The sequence below is a fragment of the Halichondria panicea genome, chromosome 6, assembly GCF_963675165.1.
Source record: "Halichondria panicea chromosome 6, odHalPani1.1, whole genome shotgun sequence".
In the NCBI taxonomy this organism is placed as follows: domain Eukaryota; kingdom Metazoa; phylum Porifera; class Demospongiae; order Suberitida; family Halichondriidae; genus Halichondria; species Halichondria panicea.
In genome coordinates, this window is record NC_087382.1 from 2,949,056 (window position 1) to 2,975,740 (window position 26,685).

Consider the following 26,685-nt stretch of genomic DNA (forward strand, 5'->3'; position numbering starts at 1 on the left):
TTCCACCATTCTTCACTATCCAGCCCAACAGTGACACAGTTCGGAGCAAGCAGTTGGAGGCGTGGTGTGATCTAATCCTGGCTTATTACAGAGCTAGCAAGACTTATATCATGGACCTCACAGAAGTCTCACAATCAAGTCCACTGTTCTGTAATTCAAAGATAAATCGTATCCTGAGACATACTCACATGTACCATAGAAATAAGAACTAGCTAGACAATGTGGTTGTTACATCATGTACCTTATATAGTCTGGCCCCAGACCACTCCCTTGCACGTGATCTGACATGTGCCAGGGAGAGGGTCTGGCATTTAGAGTCACTTTTCTTGGTTCAGATGTCAAAATTTGACATCTCCAATCAGATTCGCAAGAATGCAATTAAACTGTCACATGATTCCACTTCACAGAGGAGGTTGATAGTACTTGACCTTTGTCATTTTTAAAACTATGCCAGTAAGCAATGGCTAACTTAAATTCCCGTATACATCAACTAAAAATGTTATTTCAAGTACAGAAAATCTTTCAAATCTCACTAAATCTGTACGGGAGTAGAGATAATCATAGATAGAAAAGGGAGGGATTGGAAACGAATCACGTGTGCCGAACACTCCTTGTCTGCCGGAAGCATAGATCAAAGAGGGAAGTGATCACTACTTATACTTCCTCAAAATAAAAATTGTGTTCCAGCCAGCTGATTTCGAGTATATGGCTTTCAAATTCTAGTTCTCAAGAATGGCTTTCTAGCTCAGGTCTACATTTGCACTGTACAATGGAAAGTAGTGCTCCTGCTCCATTTCAGAGTAAGTGATGTTGAACTGTTTGTTAATAATAAATAATAATTAATTACTTTCCATTTACTTTCTTTCCTTTTCATGTAAATGCAGGTAGGTTTAAGGAAGCTTTTATGACTGTTTTGACAGAGAGTACATAGATTCAAAGCTTCATCACCAGAGGAAGCAGTTGCCCTCAACACAGCTTCTGCGTTGATAGTTAATTTCGTTGGAGGGTTCTGAACATAGTGTGATGGTTCGGGCTGAAATTCTACTCAGAATTGAAGTCGTGACACTCTGCAGCATCATTTAATTATCATGCACAGTTAAATTTATAGAATTGAACAATAATTTATCACAGTTAAGAATTGAACATTCAATGTGATTGAACATGTTATGGTTGTGCCTTCTTTTGGGAAGGGGTTATTCTCATCACCTAGCTGCAATGGTCGCCTTCTATTGTCTTTCAGCAGTTGCCTCTAATTGTTGCACATGTGCTGTTGATCACCCGAAGAGCCTGTGTTCTTAGCAAATTCACTAACATTCGGGTTCTCGTTGGATTTACCCCTATGTCTTTGTTGGCCAATTTAACGGGGTCCTGGCACAACCTGTTGCTGATGACTCCAGGTATTGTGAACAGATATCTAACCATCTCCACAAATGACCTCACTGCAGGTATTGTTATAAAAGTATAGTGTGGGCAATAATCAGTATAGCATGCTTACCAGTAATCCTAAATTCATTCTTTCGTGAATGACGATTCAAAATTTTCACGGCATTTCTGTAAGTGCAAACAAAGACAATGCAAAACTTCAAATACTCCTCTAACAGTATATTAGCAGAATATATTCAACTAGCCCTTTTTAGAGATGAAAAAAGGAGACAAAAAACACTCCTGAAATACTTTATTTATTGATATAGTACAAAAGTTTCACTTGTATCATTCAAAAAGTAATACTTACGCAAAGCACTAGGACCCAAGTATACAGTTTGACACAGGTACAAACTGCAAATCAGCTTTACATATGTGCTAGAGGGAGACATAATTTTGACTATCACCTTACCCTACAAAACTGGCCTATTATTCTGCTTCAACTCTACTGAAGTAAGTTTCTAACTTACCAGGTATGAATACAGTTAAGCCACGGACATCTGGCCTAACCCAGAAGTCTAAGTTAGACTCTAACAACGTCTGCAAGAACTGAGTCAGAGAAAATCTTTGTTACAATCCCGCCAGAACGTGATTACGTAACAAGACAAGGAGTGTTTCAACGGATATCATTGAAATTGTCGTTCGTTTCCAATCCCTCCCTCTTCTATCTATGAGATAATAGCCAGCCAGTTATTTAGCATCGTCACCACGCCCATTTCCGACACGCCCATTTTTGACTGTCTGAAAACCAAGAAAAGTGGCTCTGTTTGCCAGACTCTCTCCCCGGGAGGAGTCTGGCCTCGAGACTGATATGGTACATGCTATATAAGTGATATAATGTTTCCTTAGCGCTTCAATAGGTAGGCTATCTCCAGAGGCAATACGAACTGTACTGGAAACACTGGAGTCTAAAGGTGTGTTTTGTGGAGGATATTTTGTTTACTTACTTGAAATTGGTCTTGTGCTGATGTGATCACAATCATCTACATTGTGTATGGAACACTTTACTATTAAACACTTGTGTGTGTACTTGTTCAGGAAATGTTGAATGGCAGGATGGTAAGAAAGACCGATGCTTGGTCATGTGGAGGACTCCTCAAGAATGGGGTCAGCTCATCTATCAATGGGTGAGGCTTGACCCTACACTATCTGTGTGTATATTACACCATTACAGTGTAGCTATAATTGTAGTGTGTGTTCAGAGCATTTATTATTATGTTAATTAGAGGTTGAATAAGTTTGTGTGTGCCCATTAATTTTAATGAGCATATAATTATCATGTGATTGAGCTTGTCTAGAGCTACAGAATGCATCTCTTAGTTTTTAGTAAAAAGTTACACATGACCTCCTCTTTGTGTGTGTGTGTGTGTGTCTCCTCCAGGCTGAGGACAGTGGACTGAGCACCAGTGTGTGTACACTGTATGAAATGCACTCTGGAGAAGACACCACTGATCAAGGTACAAAGGAACCCCTCTATAACAGACACCTTTGAGGGACAATGTTTTGGCCCTTATACAGAGGTGGCCTTTGTTGAGAGGTTGTTTGGTATATTCAAACTGTTCATTTGGGACCTGGGTGCCTGGCCGTTACATAGCAGCTGGCCTTTATTCAGAGGTGGTTGTTACTGAGGTTCCACTGTAGTGACAGAGTATGTACATTACATTTATGGTTGATAGTGGTTGTAACAAAAAGAACCACCTCTTAGGCCTAGTTTATCAGATGTTAGGACAAGCACATTTGTGTTTCAAGATTAAAAATAGTCACCACTTGGTAAAAATTCAGCACACTGTAAACTCCCAGTATCTGCTAAGCTATGCCGTTTATTTCACTTGATGTACGGTCATTCTCGCTTCTCTGTACAAGTGGTTCACTGCTGTGTTGTTCCTCCCATACATGCATGCAGAGTTCTATGGTATGGAGGTGTGGATGTTAAAGAGAGCCATACAAGCGCTGTCCCGACTGGGCAAGGCAGAACTGATACCAGGAGACAATCCTGATGGCTCTGACGCAGGAGTCAAGTTCTTCTCATAGCGAGGACATTATTGACTCTAGTCAACTCTTTTATTGAGCATTTCTGTTTTATTTGTTTGTACTTGCACAAAATGTTTTCTTCAAATATGAGATATTAGTTTGTCAACTCATGCATAAAGCTCCCATTATTTAAAGTACAGTCACATGACTAGATTCGATGGATATCATTAAGGGTATAGTAGGCGTGGCCGGTGCAACTCTATCATTTTATGATTGAGCAGTAAATTATCTGCCCATGCAGGCCTCATGTGTGTGCCTGCACTAGATCTCACACCATATATGGCATACCTTTGATTGTGGCTTAATGTGTGTGGAATTGATATTGCATTGCATTTGCAGTATAAAACAATTAACAATTGGTTCACTTAATGAGAGTGTTTAAGTTGTCCCAATGGGGTAGAAAAATGCTAGGCCATCTATGGAGAGGGTAACAGGGAGGCTCCTCTCGACCACCTGAGGGACACAGTGTGGAGGAACCTGTGAGTGTGTGTGTGTGTGTGTGTGTGTGTGTGTGTGTGTGTGTGTGTGTGTACTGTGTGGGTGTGGGTGTGTGTGTGTGTGTGTGTGTGTGTGTGTGGGTGGGTGTGGGTGTGTGTGTTGTGCACCATTAGCATTGGTTTTGGCTTGCATGTGTGCATTGCTCTAATATACTGTTGTTAGTTATGCATGAGCTGCTAATGATGACTATACCCTAATGTGCACATCCCTACTCTAGTAAGGGGACAGGTTGTTGAGTCCAGCTGCATGGTCCCAGCTACCACTGAACACATAATGATGACTACCCTAATGTGCACATCCCTACTCTAGTAAGGAGACAGGTTGTTGAGTCCAGCTGCATGGTCCCAGCTACCACTGAACACATAATGATGACTACCCTAATGTGCACATCCCTACTCTAATAAGGAGACAGGTTGTTGAGTCCAGCTGCATGGTCCCAGCTACCACTGAACACATAATGATGACTACCCTAATGTGCACATCCCTACTCTAGTAAGGAGACAGGTTGTTGAGTCCAGCTGCATGGTCCCAGCTACCACTGAACACATAATGATGACTACCCTAATGTGCACATCCCTACTCTAGTAAGGAGACAGGTTGTTGAGTCCAGCTGCATGGTCCCAGCTACCACTGAACACATAATGATGACTACCCTAATGTGCACATCCCTACTCTAGTAAGGAGACAGGTTGTTGAGTCCAGCTGCATGGTCCCAGCTACCACTGAACACATAATGATGACTACCCTAATATGCACATCCCTACTCTAATAAGGAGACAGGTTGTTGAGTCCAGCTGCATGGTCCCAGCTACCACTGAACACATAATGATGACTACCCTAATGTGCACATCCCTACTCTAGTAAGGGGACAGGTTGTTGAGTCCAGCTGCATGGTCCCAGCTACCACTGAACACATAATTATACTACCCTAATATACACATCCCTACTCTAGTAAGGGGACAGGTTGTTGAGTCCAGCTGCATGGTGGTCCCAGCTACCACTGAACACATAATGATGACTATATATACCCTAATATGCACATCCCTACTCTAGTAAGGAGACAGGTTGTTGAGTCCAGCTGCATGGTCCCAGCTACCACTGAACACATAATGATGACTACCCTAATATGCACATCCCTACTCTAGTAAGGAGACAGGTTGTTGAGTCCAGCTGCATGGTCCCAGCTACCACTGAACACATAATGATGACTACCCTAATGTGCACATCCCTACTCTAGTAAGGGGACAGGTTGTTGAGTCCAGCTGCATGGTCCCAGCTACCACTGAACACATAATGATGACTATACCCTAATATACACATCCCTACTCTAGTAAGGGGACAGGTTGTTGAGTCCAGCTGCATGGTCCCAGCTACCACTGAACACATAATGATGACTACCCTAATATGCCCATCCCTACTCAGGCTAGTAAGGAGACAGGTTGTTGAGTCCAGCTGCATGGTCCCAGCTACCACTGAACACATAGTGACCTGGCTAGCTAGCTAAACTGTGTGCTGACTTATGCATGTGTGTTTGATAACCATGACTGTGACTGCATGTGCCGTGTATGCTTCAATGGAGGGGAAGGTGATATAATTATATTATTATCAGGAGGTGCACTCTTTTACTTTTAAATAGTCATATATGGTTTAGCTAGGCCATGCACCAACTCAAGTAAGGACTAAGTGTAGGATGATCAGACACCTGGCAGGATTATAGTTAATGTACATGTATTATGTTTAATAATTATAGTGGAGATATTAATGAAGGGGAGGTGGGCGCCGCGTGGGGGACGAGGCTAAGGGGATCTATAGATAGCTGCATACATGTGAAAGTGCTTTTTATATGGTATGCTAGAGTTGTAAATGGATAGTACAGCTTAATGTTTAAATGTAGAACTACTCAAGATAAGTAAAACCTGTTTTCCAGGTTGCACTTGCAATATTCAATGAATCTCATCTTGTGCTGTGCATTCTGATTGGTCCCTGGGAAATGTATATAAAGGACATGCACATTACCATTCTTTAGGTTCAAGATTCTCTCAGGACAATCAAGTTCTCTAAGTTCTCAAAGTTCTCTCAAGTTCTCAAGTTCTCTCAAGTTCTCAAAGTTCGCAAAGTTCTCTCAAAGTTCTCAAAGTTCTAGTTCTCAAAGTTCTCTCAAAGTTCTAGTTCTCATCTCTCACTGAGGTATGGCAGCTCCTCGAGTTGTTTTCCCTCCGCCCCTGTGTCTACCGCGGACACAGCTTCAGTATTGCCGGCGGAACAATCCGGTAAGATTTAGTTATTAAAACTACTTTAATAGTTGCCATGCATATAATAATTTATATGTAGCTAATTCTGGCATGCAGACATTTATTTACTTAGTGTATTCATTTATTTGTGCAGATCCTAACTAAGAAGATGGTGGTATCGGTGCTTCAGCATATGAAGCGCCGCCAGCCGAATGGCAAGTTGTACTGCATGCAGTGCTACATGCTGGCGACGGGAATTGTCAGGGTAAGTATATATAATTATAATAAATTATACATGCACTTATTTATGGTTATTTTCGAGGTTTTTGAGGATTGACAAAGAAACAAAAATTTAGTGTCTCGAAAATTGGTTTACATCCGCGCGGTATTGCACTGCTGTAATGTGATGTGGTCATTTGAACCGCTATCCTCGAAAAATAAAATCCTCGAAATGTTTTGTTTGACAATCTGTGAAAATTTAGTGCATTGAAAATAACCCGCTATGTGCAGTACCACAACTATTGTGCAGTACCACAACTATTGTGCAGTACCACAACTATTGTGCAGTACCACAACTATTGTGCAGTACCACAACTATTGTGCAGTACCACAACTATTGTGCAGTACCACAACTATTGTGCAGTACCACAACTATTGTGCAGTACCACAACTATTGTGCATCGATCGACCAGTGCATGCATGGGACGCCCATGCATGCACTGCGTCCCATGCATGCACTGGATAAATGGGATAGTTCAGTGTGTAATAGCAAGAGTGTATGATAGAGAGAGAGTATCAAACGTATAGGTATACTGTACATCAGATGTATGCAGAGAGTAACGTGGCTTCCTGTATCTGTCACAAGCTTGGAATTTGCACACTGACCAATTAATAAAGGGGAGGTGGGCATGGGGGACAAGGCTAAGGGGATCTGTATAGACACAGCTGCAATAAAAGTGCTTTTTTTATATGGTATGTTAGAGTTGTAAATGGATAGTACAGCTTAATGCTTTTAATGTAGTCTGGTCTCAACTACTCAAGGGAAGTTTATCCAGGTTGCACTAGCAATAGTACCAATGAATCTCATCTTGTGATAGATTACGTCACCCATGCTTGGATTGGTCAGTGTGCAAATTCCAAGCTTGTGACAGATACAGGAAGTCACGTTACTCTCCGCATACATCTGATGTACAGTAGCCTACGTTCGATACTCTCTTCTAGCTCTATCATAATATGCTCTTGGTAATACTTGTTACAATGCATGGGTATATAATATTTGTAATGGAACATTCATTTTCATTTTCATAGTTAACATTTTTGTGGGTAAAATCAACGAAATCCACGAAAATATTGAATTACCCGCTTTACAGTATTTAATTTTAGATACTCATTTCTGTGATTTCACTGTGTATTTACTATAACTAATAATTATGGCTATATCCATACAATCATGTATCTGCCAAATTAGGACAGGAAATAGGAAGGAATTTTTGTTATGGTATTAATGCTGGTACGATATAATTATTAAAATTTGTTCTCTCGCTTGCTAATAAAACAAATTTCACTAATCATATTTTTTTTCTAAAGTGACAAAACAATACTAGTCATAATTAAGTTGTTTCGTAGCTGACATAATTATAATTTCTTCCTATACACAGATGCCATTCTCGCACAAGGGCGAAAATGTTCCTGTTTATAATAATAAGGACCATTGTGCGGCAGAGGCCACTCGGTACCTAAAACACGTCCAGAATGACCACCGTAAGCATCATGCTAATTGTATCAAAAGCATAATAAATACAATACCGTATAGCTGGAAGTTTTTGTGTGTAAATATTTTTCGTTTTTCGAGGGCAGAACAGTTATTAAAACTGTGATAAACTCCCACGCATTGGCATTTCACATGCAAAGCTATTGGTGGGTGGTATTGAAACTCACTAAGTTTTTTGAGCCAAATAACAAAAATGTGCACCCATTTTTTCTCACTATACAGTACTGTACAAAGGTATAGGACATAATATAATTATGTATATATAGGATGGTAAATCGGATGATTAAAGCTGTTAAATTCCAATATTAATGCACGTTCAAGGTTGCTTAATGCCCCATTTTATTTATGCAGGCTCCCTCCGTGCAAATCCTCTACATGTGAAGTTCCTGGCGTGGCAGCTCAGGGACATGGCTTTCTGTCGGTGGAACCGAAATAGGCTATTCCCCGTAATTCCCCCCATTCCCCCCCTTCCTCCAGCAGGTGCAGCAGGTCTGGCAGGTCCACCTGGGCCGCAGGGTATACCTGGGGCGCAGGGTCTGCCAGGAGGACAAGGCATACCAGGAGCACAAGGCCTGCAAGGCCTGCAAGGACCACCGGGGGCGCAGGGCCTGCAAGGACCACCAGGGGCAACTGGAGGCGGAGGCGGAGGCTCAGGCGGAGGTGGAGGCTCAGGTGCAACTGTAACCAGCGTTACTGGCCCACGAGGACTACGGGGTCCCCGTGGATGGCCTGGTATGGCTGGTGGACCAGGATGGCCCGGGAGGTCGGTACAAGGCCCGCCCGGAGTAAGAGGGTTACAAGGGGCAACAGGAGCTACTGGAGCTACTGGAGCTACCGGAGCTACCGGAGCTACCGGAGCAACGGGCCCTCCTGGCTCACAAGGTATAATCGGACTGCTAGGCCCCGTGGGTCCACGCGGAGTATTCGGGCCAACTGGAACCCGTGGACCTACGGGTTCTTCTGGTGTTCGTGGAGAAAGAGGACAGCAGGGGAAAACCGGGCCGATCGGGATCCAAGGCTACCAGGGAGATCGTGGAGAGAAGGGAGACCAAGGGGAGAAGGGAGAGAAGGGAGATAAGGCAGATGTAGTGTATCTCAAACGAACGATTGTAAGTTCTTAACACACTATAGTTGATTATTTTTCACCAATTGTTTTCCTCTTTCTTGCAGTATCAGCTGTCAACCATTGTGAAGGAGCTCATCAATGCACAGACTCAGCCTCTCTCTGATACCATTGTCAAGGCCCTCAGTACTATAGAAATATTGGAAGGCCATGAATTCAGAAGGGAGCAAAAACAAATTGCCCATCTCCGTCGGTCCGAGGTGTCGGGATCCTACCCACCTCGGTCGGCTGGTGGGGGTACAAGTCGGGATGTTAGTGGGGGAAGTGGAAGTGGGGGTGTGGGTGGTGGAAGTGGTAGTGGTGGCATGGGTGATGGAAGTGGTGGCGTGGGTGGTAGTGGAAGTGTGGGTGGTGGTAGTGGTGGTGGAAGTGGTGGCGTGGGTGGTGGTAGTGGTAGCGTGGGTGGTGGTGGTAGTGGTGGTGGTAGTGGTAGTGGTGGCGTGGGTGGTGGTAGTGGTGGTGGTGGAAGTGGTGGTAGTGGTAGTGGTGGCGTGGGTGGTGGAAGTGGTGGTGGTAGTGGTAGTGGTGGTGGGGGAAGTGGTGGTAGTGGTAGTGGTGGCGTGGGTGGTGGTGGTGGTGGCATTGATGGCGGAAGTGGAAGTGGTGGCGGGGGTGGCATAAGTGGTGGCGGATACCAGAGCGGGGACTCCAGTGAAGGGGATGGAGTCCCTCAATTGGACGGATCGGTGGAAATGTGAGTCTAACTTTTGTGTATTGTTATTATCATGCAGTCCTGATAATTTATTATACATACCTTGCTTGCATGCATGCTGCCAGCTTTAAGTTCATCTCTGTATATCTACACAGAAATTACAATCGCAAACGTAAATCTATTACTACAAGGCAGACGAACAAAAAAAGGTGAGCAAATCCATTAGTAACATTGTGTCCCATGGCCACAACAAAATATGTCACCAAATAAGAATGTTATCATCCCTTTTCTTCCACGTGCACAGACGAACTATATCCCATAGAAGTGGAAGTGGTGGCGGGGGTGGCGTGAGTGGTGGTGGTGGTGGTGGCGTTGGTGGTGGCGGGGGTGGCGTTGGTGGTGGCGGGGGTGGCATAAGTGGTGGCGGGTACCAGAGCGGGGACTCCAGTGAAGGGGATGGAGTCCTCCCTCAATTGGACGGATCGGTGGAAATGTGAGTCTAAGTTTTTTGTGTTATTATTATACATACTTTGCATGCAGCTTTAAGTTCATCTGTATATCTGTTCCACACACAGAAATTATAATCGTAAAAGAAAATCTTATACTACAAGGTGTATTAATAAAAAAAGGTAAGCAAATCATTAGTAACATTGTGTCCCATGGCCACAAAAAAATATTATGTCACCAAATTAAGAAATGTTATCATCACTTTTCTTCCCCACATGCACAGACGAACTATATGAACTCTCCTCCCCGTTTTCGCCCCCCATGAAGGGACACACACGGCAGTGCTCAATCGGTTATATTAATTGAGGTGATGATGGGTAGGGGAAGGTTTGGATCATAACGATAAGGGTGGTGGGTGGGTAGGCGGAAGATGGCTGTTGTGAGCATATGGGTCCCAGACAAATTAATTTCATTTTCTTATAATTCTAATTTTATAATTCTAATTTAAAAAATAGACGACACGTACAATAATTACTCCGAACATATCACTAGCGCCACTTATAATGTCGAATCGAGGCAGACCACTTGCGAAAATTGTTTGCATACGTTGTTCTATCACTCGACACCACTTATAACCACCATGGCATGTTTTGTGTTCAACCCTTGTGCTACACATAATTATAATTATCAATTGTTCGCTTTTTGTGTGCATATAATTTTAAGTGCATATAATATAATTAATTTTGTTGTATATATACAGAGATAAATATATCCTCTCAATTTCACCGATTATTTTTCTTTTCTTCGTGTGACATTATCATTCTATATAATGTCGAAGTTCCGAGAGGGGAAAACAGCGAGCCCCAAGAGAGACTCACCTATCATTTACCAAACCGAAGGTTTTTTTTTCTTTTTTCTGATCTAGATCTGTAGCTCTTGACAAACCTTATCACATGATATGCTCGGATCTAAATTCTTGTTCGCCCCACTAAAACTGTTGCTCAGAGAACTATGGAATGCGTGTGATACTGGGAAACCTACACGCACAGCAGCTCACCTCTCGGGAACTAACTTGCCTGCCACGAAGCGACAGAGGTTCATACTCACCCATGCAGGTTCACAATGTCTGCCTAACCAATCCTCTTCTACTTGACGAGCAAGTTCAGGCTGATATGGATCAATTGTACACTGAATGTCTGCCTAACCGATACTCTTCTACTTGACAAGCAAGTTCAGGCTGATATGGATCAATTGTACACTGTGAATGTCTGCCTAACCGATACTCTTCTACTTGACGAGCAAGTTCAGGCTGATATAGAACTCTAAATTGTACACTGTGAATGTCTGCCTAACCGAGCAAGTTCAGGCTGATATGGATCAATTGTACACTGTGAATGTCTGCCTAACCGATACTCTTCTACTTGACGAGCAAGTTCAGGCTGATATGGATCAATTGTACACTGTGAATGTCTGCCTAACCGATACTCTTCTACTTGACGAGCAAGTTCAGGCTGATATGGAACTCTCAATCGTACACTGTGAATGTCTGCCTAACCGATACTCTTCTACTTGACGAGCAAGTTCAGGCTGATATGGAACTCTCAATCGTACACTGTGAATGTCTGCCTAACCGATACTCTTCTACTTGACGAGCAAGTTCAGGCTGATATGGATCAATTGTACACTGTGAATGTCTGCCTAACCGATACTCTTCTACTTGACGAGCAAGTTCAGGCTGATATGGAACTCTCAATCGTACACTGTGAATGTCTGCCTAACCGATACTCTTCTACTTGACGAGCAAGTTCAGGCTGATATGGAACTCTCAATCGTACACTGTGAATGTCTGCCTAACCGATACTCTTCTACTTGACGAGCAAGTTCAGGCTGATATGGAACTCTAAATTGTACACTGTGAATGTCTGCCTAACCGATACTCTTCTACTTGACGAGCAAGTTCAGGCTGATATGGAACTCTAAATTGTACACTGTGAATGTCTGCCTAACCGATACTCTTCTACTTGACGAGCAAGTTCAGGCTGATGGAACTCTGTAACCCGTCGTCCACTTAGGCCACCTAACTACGAAAATCGTTGTAGGTGAACTGAATACTCCGGTCAACAAGTCTGCCCTCACCTGGTGGATAAAGTATGCCATCGCTAATCTCGATGCCTGCCCTCTATTCTGGTGGATAAAGTATGCCATCGCTAACCTCGATGCCAATGAAGTCTGCCCTCTATCTGGTGGATAAAGTATGCCATCGCTAATCTCGATGCTAATGAAGTCTGCCTTCTATCTGGTGGATAAAGTATGCCATCGCTAATCTCGATGCCAATGAAGTCTGCCCTCTATCTGGTGGATAAAGTATGCCATCGCTAATCTCGATGCCAATAAAGTCTGCCCTCACCTGGTAGATAAAGTATATGCCATCGCTAATTTCGATGCCAATGAAGTCTGCCCTCTATCTGGTGGATAAAGTATGCCATTGCTAATCTCGATTCCAATGAAGTCTGCCCTCACCTGGTGGATAAAGTATGCCATCGCTAATCTCGATGCCAATGAAGTCTGCCTTCTATCTGGTGGATAAAGTATGCCATCGCTAATCTCGATGCCAATGAAGTCTGCCCTCACCTGGTGGATAAAGTATGCCATCGCTAATCTCGATGCCAATGAAGTCTGCCCTCTCTCTATCTGGTGGATAAAGTATGCCATCGCTAATCTCGATGCCAATGAAGTCTGCCCTCACCTGGTGGATAAAGTATGCCATCGCTAATCTCGATGCCAATGAAGTCTGCCCTCTATCTGGTGGATAAAGTATGCCATCGCTAATCTCGATTCCAATGAAGTCTGCCCTCACCTGGTAGATAAAGTATGCCATCCTTAATCTCGATGCCAATGAAGTCTGCCCTCTATCTGGTGGATAAAGTATGATGTCGAATTTTTTTTTTTTACTCATCCGAATGCCGTCCAATTTTTTCACTAATCTGAAGCTACACCTTCTTCTACGAAGTCTGCCCACCACCTGGTGGACACTGTATGATGGTCTCAATAATATTACGCATGATTACTCATTCTTGATCATCATATCATTTTCACTATTCTGCCATCTACAATTTCAAAGCATAATGCATGTGGTCTGCCAAAATGCCATAAAAATGTGTGCAAGCCGCCAAGTAGCATGATTAAGATGTTTGTAATTTCTGCTATTGTTGTAAGACTATTATGATGCCCTGTGTAATCTGTTAGCTCTTGGATAACTGTTACAACTGGCTTGCGTCTTTCTTGAATGTCTTCAGAACTGGAGCCTTATCCGACTGTAGATGTTTGTGATTTCTGCTCTTGTTGTAAGACTATTATGATGCCCTGTGAAATCTGTTAGCTCTTGGATAACTGTTACAACTGGCTTGCGTCTTTCTTGAATGTCTTCAGAACTGGAGCCTTATCCAACTATAGAAGCCTTATCCTATCTGAACTGTATATAAGACGGCCCCTGTAAGATGGCTAGCAACCATCAGCCCCACAGCTGGAAGATGTCAACGTTGACCAGTCCCACGCACTCATGGCTCTAGAAAAATGGCTTGTGTTACTCTGCCGCCATCTTGTCAACCAAATCTTCTCTCCACCTGGTCAATAAAGCGTGCCGTTTCTTTTTTGATGATGGCTCATTTTCCATTTTTACCTTTCTGCCATCTATATCAAAGCATAATGCGTGCGTGTGGTCTGCCAAAACTATAAAAAAAAAATTGTAAGCATGATGAACTTTGTTGCATGCCTATATTATGATGGCTTGCGTCTCTTTGCCTTGGACTGCTTCCTTCTCTGGATAACTGTTAATAATGGCCTCTCTTTTTCCTTGGAGAATTAAACTGCTGTTAGATGTCCTTCCTCTTTGCCATCTTGGCTGGTCTACTTTGCTGCCCATGACCCAACAAATGGTGCGTGTGGTCTGCCAAAACTATAAAAAAAAAATTGTAAGCATGATGAACTTTGTTGAATGCCTATATTATGATGGCTTGCATCTTTGCCTTGGACTGCTTCCTTCTCTGGATAACTGTTATAATGGTCTCTCTTTTTCCTTGGAGAATTAAACTGCTGTTAGATGTCCTTCCTCTTTGCCATCTTGGCTGGTCTACTTTGCTGCCCATGACCCAACAAATGACCCAAAACAGTGTTTCCCTTATTTTTTCCCAAACAACTTTTTTCCCAACAAGCCCTAGGCTAAGCATAATTTTATAATGGATATATATAGTGTAATTATAGTTTTATAATTGTTGCCGTAGGTTTGCCATGGGTTGCTAGGGGGAGCTGGGTTGCTAGGGGGAGCTGGGTAGCGTGGAGTGGGGGTAGGGGTTGATCCTCACTGGTGTGTCGGTGTCGTAGAACGGGGGGCTGGACTGGCCTTAAATGTGGACTGTAGAAGTTGCAGGCGTGGCTAGTGGGTACTGCCTAGTGGCCATAACCGGATGCTTAAAATGAAACTTAAAGCACCATTTTATGATTGTTGCTTTGCCCGTAACCAATGAACTATAAACTCATCATAACATGCATGTTGTATAAGTATCGTCTTCTAGTCTTAGGATCAGTTAGATTGAATCAGATCAGATATGGAACTAGTTGCATTTTGCATCGCTTATAGCTGTAGCGGCTTAGCTTGCATGCTCACACCTAGCTATATTATAATTATAATTATAGTTTGCATTCGCTTTAAAGCTATTAAAGTGGCTTAGTTTACATGCTTATAGCTAGTGGCTTAGTTTGTAGCTATAGCTATTATATATAGCTTGTAATTAGCGTGCTCATATAATATATAGACCTATAGTGGCGTAGTGATAATAGCTAGACATAGTATAATATTTATAGCTAGTGGCTTAATTTGTATGCTCATAACTAGTGGCTTATACTCATTAGCTTATGGGTTAGCTATAAATAGATCTTAAATCTAGCTAGAGTTGAGTGGAATTACAAAACCCTTTGGTAGGTTTGGTTTTGTAGTTCCCTTGTTCGTTGGTTTGAGTGGTAGGCATATTTCATGCATGGTGTCAAAGGGTTTCTGCGGCTGAAGGATGGCACTAGCTGCTACCTAGGCTGCATATGTGCCTGTAGCTTCACATGAGGTCGTACCAGGTAACCCTGTGACATGCATCGGTGGGGGGAGACCTAGGTGATGGGGGCTAGGTGGGGGCAGGGGGTAGGCGGTTTTAATATAGTTGCATGTGGGGGTTACTGCGGGGGTAGGCAGTAATATAGTTGCATATGAGAGTTACTGTGGGGGTAGGCAGTTTGAAGTTGCATACTTAACCGATCGAGAGCACTGCCGTGTCCCGGATTACCACCAACTTCCCCAAATATAATTGCAACACTGGAGTGACATGATGGCATGAAGTGAGTGATAATATTGCCTTGATCGATGGCTGTAACATCTTGTTACTTGATGATTGTTGTATGCATAAGATGCTTCCTGTACTGGAAATTCTTGCAAACGTATATGGTCTTTGTACCATATTCGTAAGATGCCTCTTGTCATGTGCCTTTATAAACACTGCATTTCCCCAATTAAGTGACAATTCTTGCCAACTTATGGTCTAGGTACCATTGTCTTATTGACGGTCTAAGATGCCTCCACCAAGCATCCAATTAAGTGGCAATTCATTCCAACTTATGGTCTAGGTGCCATTGTCTTATTGACGGTATAAGATGCCTCCACCAAGCATTCAATTAAGTGGCAATTCATTCCAACTTATGGTCTAGGTACCATTGTCTTATTGACGGTATAAGATGCCTCCCGGTGACCAAGCATCCAATTAAGTGGCAATTCATTGCTATAGGTGCCATTGTCTTATTGACGGTATAAGATGCCTCCACCAAGCATCCAATTAAGTGGCAATTCATTCCAACTTATGGTCTAGGTGCCATTGTCTTATTGACGGTATAAGATGCCTCCACCAAGCATCCAATTAAGTGGCAATTCATTCCAACTTTTTTGGTCTAGGTACCATTGTCTTATTGACAGTATAAGATGCCTCCACCAAGCATCCAATTAAGTGGCAATTCATTCCAACTTATGGTCTAGGTGCCATTGTCTTATTGACGGTATAAGATGCCTCCACCAAGCATCCAATTAAGTGGCAATTCATTCCAACTTATGGTCTAGGTGCCATTGTCTTATTGACGGTATAAGATGCCTCCACCAAGCATCCAATTGAGTGGCAATTCATTCCAACTTATGGTCTAGGTGCCATTGTCTTATTGACGGTATAAGATGCCTCCACCAAGCATCCAATTAAGTGGCAATTCATTCCAACTTATGGTCTAGGTGCCATTAATTGTCTTATTGACGGTATAAGATGCCTCCACCAAGCATCCAATTAAGTGGCAATTCATTCCAACTTATGGTCTAGGTGCCATTGTCTTATTGACGATATAAGATGCCTCCACCAAGCATCCAATTAAGTATTGATAGATTGATACCACCATTATCATTGGACGCTACTGACTGCCGGAAATGATCCCTTCTCTGCCGATCGAGGCCACACTCTCACAGCTCCTATGATCCCTTCTCTGCCGATCGAGGCCACACTCTCACAGCTCCTATGATCCCTTCTCTCTGCCGATCGAGGCCACACTCTCACAGCTCCTATGATCCCTTCTCTGCCGATCGAGGCCACACTCTCACAGCTCCTAATAAGTTCTGTCTGGTCAGTAAGTTGCCTTTGGTGACATCTACTCCAATTTGAGTAACCATGCACAATGATCCTATGTCAATTGGCCATTGTATATCTCTCAATTGGTCCAAGTGATATGCTACCAAGTGCATGGTGTGTATACCTGGCTCCCAAGTTGTCTCCACTGTACATGTCTGTATACGGTGGCAATAACTAACTGCAACTCTGTGGTTATGGCTCCGGCCTATAGAACTCTCTGTTCGACTGCGGGGTGTTCACCCCCAAGCAGCTGAGTAAGGCTCCGGCCTCTGCATGGTATATCTCTCAATTGGTCCAAGTGATATGCCAAGTGGTAACAACTGCTGTGTATACCTGGCTCCCAAGTTATCTCCACTGTACATGTCTGTATGGTGGCAACTTGTAGCTGCAACTCTGTGGTTGTGCTGATGCATTGATAGTGTGTTTGACGGTGGCCCTAACAACTATGAGGTGGCCCTAACTACCCATCCACGACAGAAAGCCATGTTCCCAGTGCCTCAACAACTCTCTCAACCAACTGATCTGTCTCTGCATGTCTCTGCTGGAGTTCCTGTCCACTCGTGCTCGTGTTCATCCCAGCTGAAGAAGGCTTCGGCCTCGCAGCTGAGTCCCCTGTCCATGCACTCATGGCAGGGGCAGGCTCTGTCACGATGCACTGTTCTCCAATGGTCACACTGAAGCAAGTTATCTCCACTGTACATGTCTGTATGGTGGCAACTTGTAGCTGCAACTCTGTGGTTGTGGTGATGCATTGATAGTGTGTGTGAGGTGGCCCTAACAACTATGAGGTGGCCCATCCACGACAGAAAGCCATGTTCCCAGTGCCTCAACAACTCTCTCAACCAACTGATCTGTCTCTGCATGTCTCTGCTGGAGTTCCTGTCCACTCGTGCTCGTGTTCATCCCAGCTGAAGAAGGCTTCGGCCTCGCAGCTGAGTCCCCTGTCCATGCACTCATGCATGGCAGGGGCAGGCTCTGTTCACGAGGCACTGTTCTCCGATGGTCACACTGAAGGCTGCTTCGGCCAGGTATGTGTTCTTATTGTGTATACTCATGGCAGGGACAGACTCTGATCGCCCCAAAGGCTTCGGCCTAACACTTCTCTCCGATGTTCACCTGAAGGCTTCGGCCTGGAATGTGTTCTCCCGTGTTCATCCCAGCTGAAGAAGGCTTCGGCCTTGCAGCTGAGTCCCCTGTCCATGCACTCATGGCAGGGGCAGGCTCTGATCACCCCAACCTGAAGGCGGCCAGACCATCGGCCCCACAGCAGAAGACGGACCTCTGATCTGCGTCTATCTGCTGGAGTTCCTGTCCACTCGTGTTCGTGTTCATCCCAGCTGAAGAAGGCTTCGGCCTCGCAGCTGAGTCCCCTGTCCATGCACTCATGGCAGGGGCGGCTCTGTTCACCCCGATCTGAAGAAGGCGGCCAGACTATCGGCCCCACAGCAGAAGACGGACTTCTGATCTGCGTCTATCTCTGCTGGAGTTCCTGTCCACTAGTGCTCGTCTCGTGTTCATCCCAGCTGAAGAAGGCTTCGGCCTCGCAGCTGAGTCCCCTGTCCATGCACTCATGGCAGGGGCAGGCTCTGTTCACCCCGACCTGAAGGCGGCCAGACCATCGGCCCCACAGCAGAAGGTGGACTCAGCCATGGGTTTTACAGACGGGGAAAGGGAATTGTTCGTATGGTATAGCTATTGATGTACACAGCGATTATGTAATAACACAATGCTTAACCGTCTTCTTCTTCTGCCCCCAGGAAATTTTAATGAACGAGCGGACTGATAATATGGACTGGTGAAGAGTTACTTGTAACGCCTGATATACTATTGCGGTATGTGAAGACTTACTTATTAACACCTGATATACTATGTGCATATTATATGGTATGTGAAGACTTACTTATTAACGCCTGATATACTATGTGCATATTATATGGTATGTGAAGACTTACTTATTAACGCCTGATATACTATGTGCATATTATATGGTATGTGAAGACTTACTTATTAACGCCTGATATACTATGTGCATATTATATGGTATGTGAAGACTTACTTATTAACGCCTGATATATACTGTGTGTGCATATTATATGGTATGTGAAGACTTACTTATTAACACCTGATATACTATGTGCATATTATATGGTATGTGAAGACTTACTTATTAACACCTGATATACTATGTGCATATTATATGGTATGTGAAGACTTACTTATTAACACCTGATATACTATGTGCATATTATATGGTATGTGAAGACTTACTTATTAACACCTGATATACTATGTGCATATTATATGGTATGTGAAGACTTACTTATTAACGCCTGATATACTGTGTGTGCATATTATATGGTATGTGAAGACTTACTTATTAACGCCTGATATACTATGTGCATATTATATGGTATGTGAAGACTTACTTATTAACGCCTGATATACTATGTGCATATTATATGGTATGTGAAGACTTACTTATTAACGCCTGATATACTGTGTGCATATTATATGGTATGTGAAGACTTACTTATTAACGCCTGATATACTGTGTGCATATTATATGGTATGTGAAGACTTACTTATTAACGCCTGATATACTATGTGCATATTATATGGTATATGAAGACTTACTTATTAACGCCTGATATACTGTGTGCATATTATATGGTATGTAAAGACTTACTTATTAACGCCTGATATACTATGTGCATATTATATGGTATGTGAAGACTTACTTATTAACGCCTGATATACTGTGTGCATATTATATGGTATGTGAAGACTTACTTATTAACGCCTGATATACTGTGTGTGCATATTATATGGTATGTGAAGACTTACTTATTAACGCCTGATATACTATGTGCATATTATATGGTATGTGAAGACTTACTTATTAACGCCTGATATACTATGTGCATATTATATGGTATGTGAAGACTTACTTATTAACGCCTGATATACTATGTGTGCATATTATATGGTATGTGAAGACTTACTTATTAACGCCTGATATACTATGTGCATATTATATGGTATATGAAGACTTACTTATTAACGCCTGATATACTGTGTGCATATTATATGGTATGTGAAGACTTACTTATTAACGCCTGATATACTATGTGTGCATATTATATGGTATGTGAAGACTTACTTATTAACGCCTGATATATATACTATGTGCATATTATATGGTATGTGAAGACTTACTTATTAACGCCTGATATACTATGTGCATATTATATGGTATATGAAGACTTACTTATTAACGCCTGATATACTATGTGCATATTATACGGTATGTGAAGACTTACTTATTAACACCTGATATACTGTGTGCATATTATATGGTATGTGAAGACTTACTTATTAACACCTGATATACTATGTGCATATTATATGGTATATGAAGACTTACTTATTAACGCCTGATATACTATGTGTGCATATTATATGGTATGTGAAGACTTACTTATTAACGCCTCATATACTGTGTGCATATTATATGGTATGTGAAGACTTACTTATTAACACCTGATATACTGTGTGCATATTATATGGTATGTGAAGACTTACTTATTAACGCCTGATATACTATGTGCATATTATATGGTATATGAAGACTTACTTATTAACGCCTGATATACTATGTGCATATTATATGGTATGTGAAGACTTACTTATTAACACCTGATATACTGTGTGCATATTATATGGTATGTGAAGACTTACTTATTAACGCCTGATATACTATGTGCATATTATATGGTATATGAAGACTTACTTATTAACGCCTGATATACTATGTGCATATTATATGGTATGTGAAGACTTACTTATTAACGCCTGATATACTGTGTGCATATTATATGGTATGTGAAGACTTATTTATTAACGCCTGATATACTGTGTGTGCATATTATATGGTATGTGAAGACTTACTTATTAACGCCTGATATACTATGTGCATATTATATGGTATGTGAAGACTTACTCATTAACGCCTGATATACTATGTGTGTGCATATTATATGGTATGTGAAGACTTACTTATTAACACCTGATATACTGTGTGCATATTATATGGTATGTGAAGACTTACTTATTAACACCTGATATACTGTGTGTGCATATTATATGGTATGTGAAGACTTACTTATTAACGCCTGATATACTATGTGTGTGCATATTATATGGTATGTGAAGACTTACTTATTAACACCTGATATACTATGTGTGCATATTATATGGTATGTGAAGACTTACTTATTAACGTCTGATATACTATATTTGTGCGCAATAAGGAATTATGTGATTGCCTTAGTCACTTCTGTTATGATCACTAAACGATCTTTTAATTTGTACTTGAAATATCCATTTAATGATACGTTGGCTTCATCTTTTTATTATCATAATTAAGAAATGTTCATACATTTGGGTTCATGTTCAACATCCCATTTATGTTATAGGCCACACATAGATTCAACTGCTGTTATACACAATGAGTAATGTGTGTTCATGTATGTTTATCCACAGCTCCGATCTATTTTATGCAGACAGATCTGAAGCTCTGAAGACGAGACAATACAATTATGGTGGGAACATTTATATTGGCTGACAACATAATGTATTGAGTCACTGGTACAACCTGTCTAATTGTAGCTGACCAAAAACTTAATTGTGAGGCAAAAAAATACGATTCTATGTACAGGCCCATACCGATATACAGGGGCCTGGTTAATTCCATATGGAACTCACCAGGATCACTTACATAATATTTATCATGGCAATCAACACTATAGAAGTTGAAGTAGAACGAACCACATAATAATAATAATAATGTAACGTTATCAGATCTCTACACGTCTATACCTTGCGGTAGAATATGGGGCGCCAAACGTTGCATAATATAAAAAGTATCATTGTTTAGAAATTATTATTCTTTACACAATACCATCTTTCTTTGTACAACAAAATATGCTTCTTTCCACATATAATTAGTGTTGTTTCAACAATCCATGCATTTATATGGATTCATCACAATCAGGTGATCTTAATTCACAATCAAACATTGCATAATATAAAAAGTATCATTGTTTAGAAATTATTATTCTTTACACAATACCATCTTTCTTTGTACAACAAAATATGCTTCTTTCCACATATAATTAGTGTTGTTTCAACAATCTATGCATTTATATGGATTCATCACAATCAGGTGATCTTAATTCACAATCTATCAGGTGATCTTAATTTTTTGGCACATGCACAGAAGATTAATTTGTACGTGGCACATATGGGGTGCCGTTTGTGTCAAAATCCAAAAACAGTCGATGTTATGAAATGGAGTCGACGTCATAAATGGAGTCGACATCATAAAGGTCGACGTTATGAAATAGAGTCGACATCATAAATGGAGTCGACGTCATAAAGGTCGACGTTATGAAATGGAGTCGACGTCATAAAGGTCGATGTTTTATAAAGGAGTTGATGTTTACCAAGAGTCGACGTCATAATTATATTAAAGGCCTGGTCAATGTTTTGCAAAAGAGTCGATGTTTTGAAAGGAGTTGACACAGTCTAACACAGTGCATGGAAGGGGTTGCACAAAAGGTAATCTTATCTAGGTGCTTCCCACTAATCCTATCTTAGGTATGTACAACTATCTGGTAAACATCGACTTGTTTTTATGACGTCGACTCCTTTTTAACTTTGACTAGGATAAAAATTCACTCACGTGACCAAAACTTACATCAATTAATACACAGTTACCAATGGCGACCAGTGCAAACTCAGTGAATCATCAAGATGTAATAGTTGCGGAAATAATGGAGGGACTGTCAAGCACTCTGCTTGGGGAAAGAAGGTACAGGTATAGATGTACAGTACAAATATTGAGGAAGGTTTTTGAGATTATAATCTATCAGTGATGTTGATTAATTATGTTTGTGTATGTACATATGTAGGAGTACAAGTGTGGGAAGACCGAGGTGTGAGTTGGATGTCGAAGACATTGAGTTTTTACGAACACTGATGTTTTCGTACACAAAAATAGCAGACATCCTTGGAGTCAGTTGATTAACACTGTATCGGAAGATGGAAGAGAAGGTGTGTCCTTTGATCGGTATTCCCCTGTTTCCGATCAGGTGTTGGACAATATTGTTGCTGAGATCAAACAATCCCATCCAAATGATGGTGAAGTGTTGTTAACGGGACACCTACGAAGACAGAGCATATTTCTCCCTCGTACTCGAATTAGGGCATCAATTCACAGGATTGATCCCGTGGGTACTGCTGCTCGCAGAAGCATTGCTGTTCGAAGGAGAGTCTATCATGCGGATGGGCCAAATTATGTGTGGCATTTAGATGGCCACCACAAGCTCATCAAATACCGTCTAGTTACACATGCTGCAATTGATGGATATTCTCGTTTGATAACTTTTTTAAAGTGTAGCAACAATAACCGTGCTGTTACTGTGCTCTCATGTTTCTCAGGAGCTGTTCAAGAACATGGATTGCCAACTCATATTCGGTCAGACTTAGGAAGAGAAAATATAGATGTCTGGAGATGTATGATGGAACAGCAATCAAATACAAGCTGCGTGATAACTGGGTCATCTACTCATAATGAAAGAGTTGAACGCCTGTGGCGTGATGTGTACCGTTGCGTTGTGGTACTGTTTCATGATACTTTCAAACTACTTGAAGCAGATGGGAAGTTAGATCCTTTAAATGAAGTTGATGTATACTGTCTACACTACGTGTACATCCCTAGGATTCAACAGACACTGGATTCTTTCGTTGAATCGTGGAACAATCATGCCATATCAACTGAGAACAATTTCACCCCTAACCAGTTATATATAAGGGGAGCTTTAGAATATGATATGCTACCCTACTATCCTTCAACATCACAGCTGGCTAACCATTCAAACCCTTTTCTACATCCTTCGAGAGATCGAGTTCCTGTCCCCCGAATTAATTTTTCTCCTTGCCTGCACCTAACAGCATCAATAGGACATATTGACCCTTTACAAAGTACACATGACTTCGGAGAATGTTTATATTTAGAAACTGTATCACTAGTGGGTACACACCTTACGACATGCAACGTATGTACATAATAATTATGATCACTTTTTTAGATAAAAAAAACATAATAAATACCCATAATTAAAAGTAAATATACCATTGTTTTTTGTTATTTTTCGAAATAAAGATTGTACAAAAACTCCATTAAATTTGGTGATTTTTTAATTGTAGAAATCTTACCACAAAACACGCATTAAACAACTGCATTTATATAGTGAAATTACTATTATTATTATAAATTATAGTCATTTTTCTTAGTACAAATACTCCATTTTTTATTGTAGAAAAATTAATGTTAACAGGTAAAATTACTATAATTATATAAATTTATAGTCATTTCTCTTGATACAAAACTCCTTTGAGTTACTATTTATCGTAATCCCACAAACACCTATTTTGTTTTGGTTTAAAAACTTGGTGAAGTTAGCATTATTAGGTAAATTTAACCCCAGTTTTTAACTGTGGACATTTGCCATGCAATAAGTATAGGCAACTTTATGTTATAATTATACATTTTACGTAAGTTCGAATAAGTTCAAAAGTTTCATGAAGTACTATTATACGCAATTAATCGAGTACTGTATTGCCTACCAAGCTCTCACACTTTATACTTATATTATGTCCATACGTTGAATGTGACCCTTCACCATCATCCTCTATGACTTTCACTATTAGTTTTGCTGCCAGCTGGTTCATTTGTATTTGATTACCAGGGTGAACACATACACATACACATGAGGTACTATTACATGAGCAATTAATCTGAGTACTGTATTGCCCATCAAGCTCTTACACTTTATACTTATATATATGTCCATACGTTGAATGTGACCCTTCACCATCATCCTCTATGACTTTCACTGTTAGTTTTGCTGCCAGCTGGTTCATTTGTATTTGATTACCAGGGTGAACACATACACATGAGGCACTATTACATGAGCAATTAATCTGAGTACTGTATTGCCCACCAAGCGCTCACACTTTATACTTATATATATGTTCATACGTTGAATGTGACCCTTCACCATCATCCTTAATGACTTTCATTGTTAGTTTTGCGGCCTGGTTGCATTTGCATTTGATGACCAGGGTGAACACATACACATGAGGTACTATTATACATTTGTAGCAATTAATCTGAGTACTGTATTGCCCACCAAGCTCTCACACTTAATTTATACTTAATACTTATAATTATGTTCATACTTTGAACGTGACCCTTCACCATCATCCTCTATGACTTTCACTGTTAGTTTTGCTACCAGCTGGTTCATTTGTATTTGATTACCAGGGTGAACACATACACATGAGGTACTATTGCATGTGTAGCAATTAATCGAGTGCTGTATTGCCCACCAAGCTCTCACACTTTATACTTATATGTCCATACGTTGAATGTGACCCTTCACCATCATCCTCTATGACTTTCACTGTTAGTTTTGCTACATGGTTGCATTTGTGATTGATTACCAGGGTGAACACATACACATGAGGTACTTAGCAATTAATCTGAGCATCCTCTATGACTTTCACTATTAGTTTTGCTACCAGCTGGTTCATTTGTATTTGATTACCAGGGTGAACACATACACATGAGGTACTATTGCATGTGTAGCAATTAATCTGAGTACTGTATTGCCCACCAAGCTCTCACACTTTATACTTATATGTCTATACGTTGAATGTGACCCTTCACCATCATCCTCTATGACTTTCACTGTTAGTTTTGTGGCCTGGTTGCATTTGCATTTGATTACCAGGGTGAACACATACACATGAGGCACTATTACATGAGCAATTAATCTGAGTACTGTATTGCCCACCAAGCTCTTACACTTTATACAATCTGTTCATACTTTGAATTTTGAATGTGACCCTTCACCATCATCCTCAATGACATTTATGCACTGTTAGTTTTGCTGCCAGCTGGTTCATTCATATTTGATTACCAGCTAGGGTGAACACATACACATAATTATACACGTGAGGTACTATTACATGAGAAAAATGTATGTACATTGAACACACACATTATCATTTCTGTTGCCAACTTCTAAAGTACGGTTGGAATGTCTCTTCAACTCTTATGCTGACATACTGATCTGTGAAAGGGTAGTGCTATAATGAATAGTGAATGTCATTTGTACATACATTGTTATTGTAATTTTTTTTACGATTAGAATGCTTCGACTCTATTAATGACAAACTCATCCATGTTCATTTTAACACTAACCTGCGTTGTTTTATCTCACACCAATTGTAGAGTCAATTTTAATGTATACACTTGTGGCCATTCTGAATATATCCTACAGTGAATATTTCTTATATTAACGTATAATCAACCTGCAAAAACTGTTAGAGTATATACCATTTATAAATTGTAATGCAACTATTATTTGTTAAGTTGTTCTCACAACCAACTGTAGAGTCAATTTTAATATTTATACTTGTGGCCATTCTGAATATATCATACAGTGAATATTACATTAGTATGGTAAATTTAATCTCAGCCAAAAATATTAGAGTACCCTTTATATATTTGTCAGGCAACTATATATAATAGTTAGACACTGTTTTGGAGGTGTCTATGGGATTTAAAAGCCCAAAGGCACTGATTTAGTATCCCGAGCGTAGCGAGGGTACTAAGTGGCTGAGGGCTTCTAAATCACATAGACACCGACAAAACAGTGTCTAACTCATTTAGATACTAG

General features: G+C 41.0%; 2 protein-coding genes and 2 long non-coding RNA genes across 6 annotated transcripts; all 4 read left to right on the plus strand.

Annotated features, from left to right (window-relative positions):
* Positions 1–34: 34 nt before the first annotated feature.
* On the plus strand, positions 35–3,559 carry LOC135337410 (vacuolar protein-sorting-associated protein 25-like). Its single transcript, XM_064533341.1, has 5 exons — positions 35–168; positions 2,283–2,336; positions 2,461–2,549; positions 2,804–2,879; positions 3,326–3,559. The coding sequence occupies exons 1-5, from the start codon at positions 111–113 to the stop codon at positions 3,451–3,453; spliced, it is 405 nt and encodes a 134-aa protein (XP_064389411.1). The 5' UTR covers positions 35–110; the 3' UTR covers positions 3,454–3,559.
* Positions 3,560–3,792: 233 nt separating this feature from the next.
* LOC135337196 (collagen alpha-2(I) chain-like) lies at positions 3,793–9,629 on the plus strand. The gene is made up of 7 exons (XM_064533095.1): positions 3,793–3,932; positions 5,978–6,221; positions 6,337–6,447; positions 7,841–7,943; positions 8,305–9,062; positions 9,124–9,567; positions 9,624–9,629. Exons 2-7 carry the CDS (start codon positions 6,141–6,143, stop codon positions 9,627–9,629), a joined length of 1,503 nt encoding a protein of 500 aa, XP_064389165.1. The 5' UTR covers positions 3,793–3,932; positions 5,978–6,140.
* A 14-nt stretch (positions 9,630–9,643) lies between these two features.
* LOC135337414 (uncharacterized) lies at positions 9,644–10,089 on the plus strand. Its single transcript, XR_010395099.1, has 3 exons — positions 9,644–9,770; positions 9,884–9,937; positions 10,033–10,089. It is a non-coding gene; the product is annotated as an uncharacterized LOC135337414 (long non-coding RNA).
* A 5,294-nt stretch (positions 10,090–15,383) lies between these two features.
* Positions 15,384–23,444, plus strand: LOC135337413 (uncharacterized). Of its 3 annotated transcripts, XR_010395097.1 has the most exons (5): positions 15,384–18,708; positions 21,439–22,315; positions 22,350–22,495; positions 22,651–22,748; positions 22,849–23,444. It is a non-coding gene; the product is annotated as an uncharacterized LOC135337413 (long non-coding RNA). The 3 variants fall into 3 exon arrangements; XR_010395096.1 differs by having other exon boundaries at positions 21,439–22,495; XR_010395098.1 differs by having other exon boundaries at positions 21,443–22,495.
* Positions 23,445–26,685: the final 3,241 nt, after the last annotated feature.

What these genes read in the sequence shown, in the direction of transcription:
- LOC135337196 (XM_064533095.1), top strand. Translation starts at nt 6,141, where the DNA reads ATGGCAGCTCCTCGAGTTGTTTTCCCTCCGCCCCTGTGTCTACCGCGG. An exon ending in ATTGCCGGCGGAACAATCCG is followed by an intron (nt 6,222 to 6,336) that starts GTAAGATTTAGT and finishes TTATTTGTGCAG; the next exon opens with ATCCTAACTAAGAAGATGGT. An exon ending in ACACGTCCAGAATGACCACC is followed by an intron (nt 7,944 to 8,304) that starts GTAAGCATCATG and finishes TTATTTATGCAG; the next exon opens with GCTCCCTCCGTGCAAATCCT.
- LOC135337410 (XM_064533341.1), top strand. Translation starts at nt 111, where the DNA reads ATGGACCTCACAGAAGTCTCACAATCAAGTCCACTGTTCTGTAATTCA. An exon ending in GGAAACACTGGAGTCTAAAG is followed by an intron (nt 2,337 to 2,460) that starts GTGTGTTTTGTG and finishes GTACTTGTTCAG; the next exon opens with GAAATGTTGAATGGCAGGAT. An exon ending in GTCAGCTCATCTATCAATGG is followed by an intron (nt 2,550 to 2,803) that starts GTGAGGCTTGAC and finishes TGTCTCCTCCAG; the next exon opens with GCTGAGGACAGTGGACTGAG.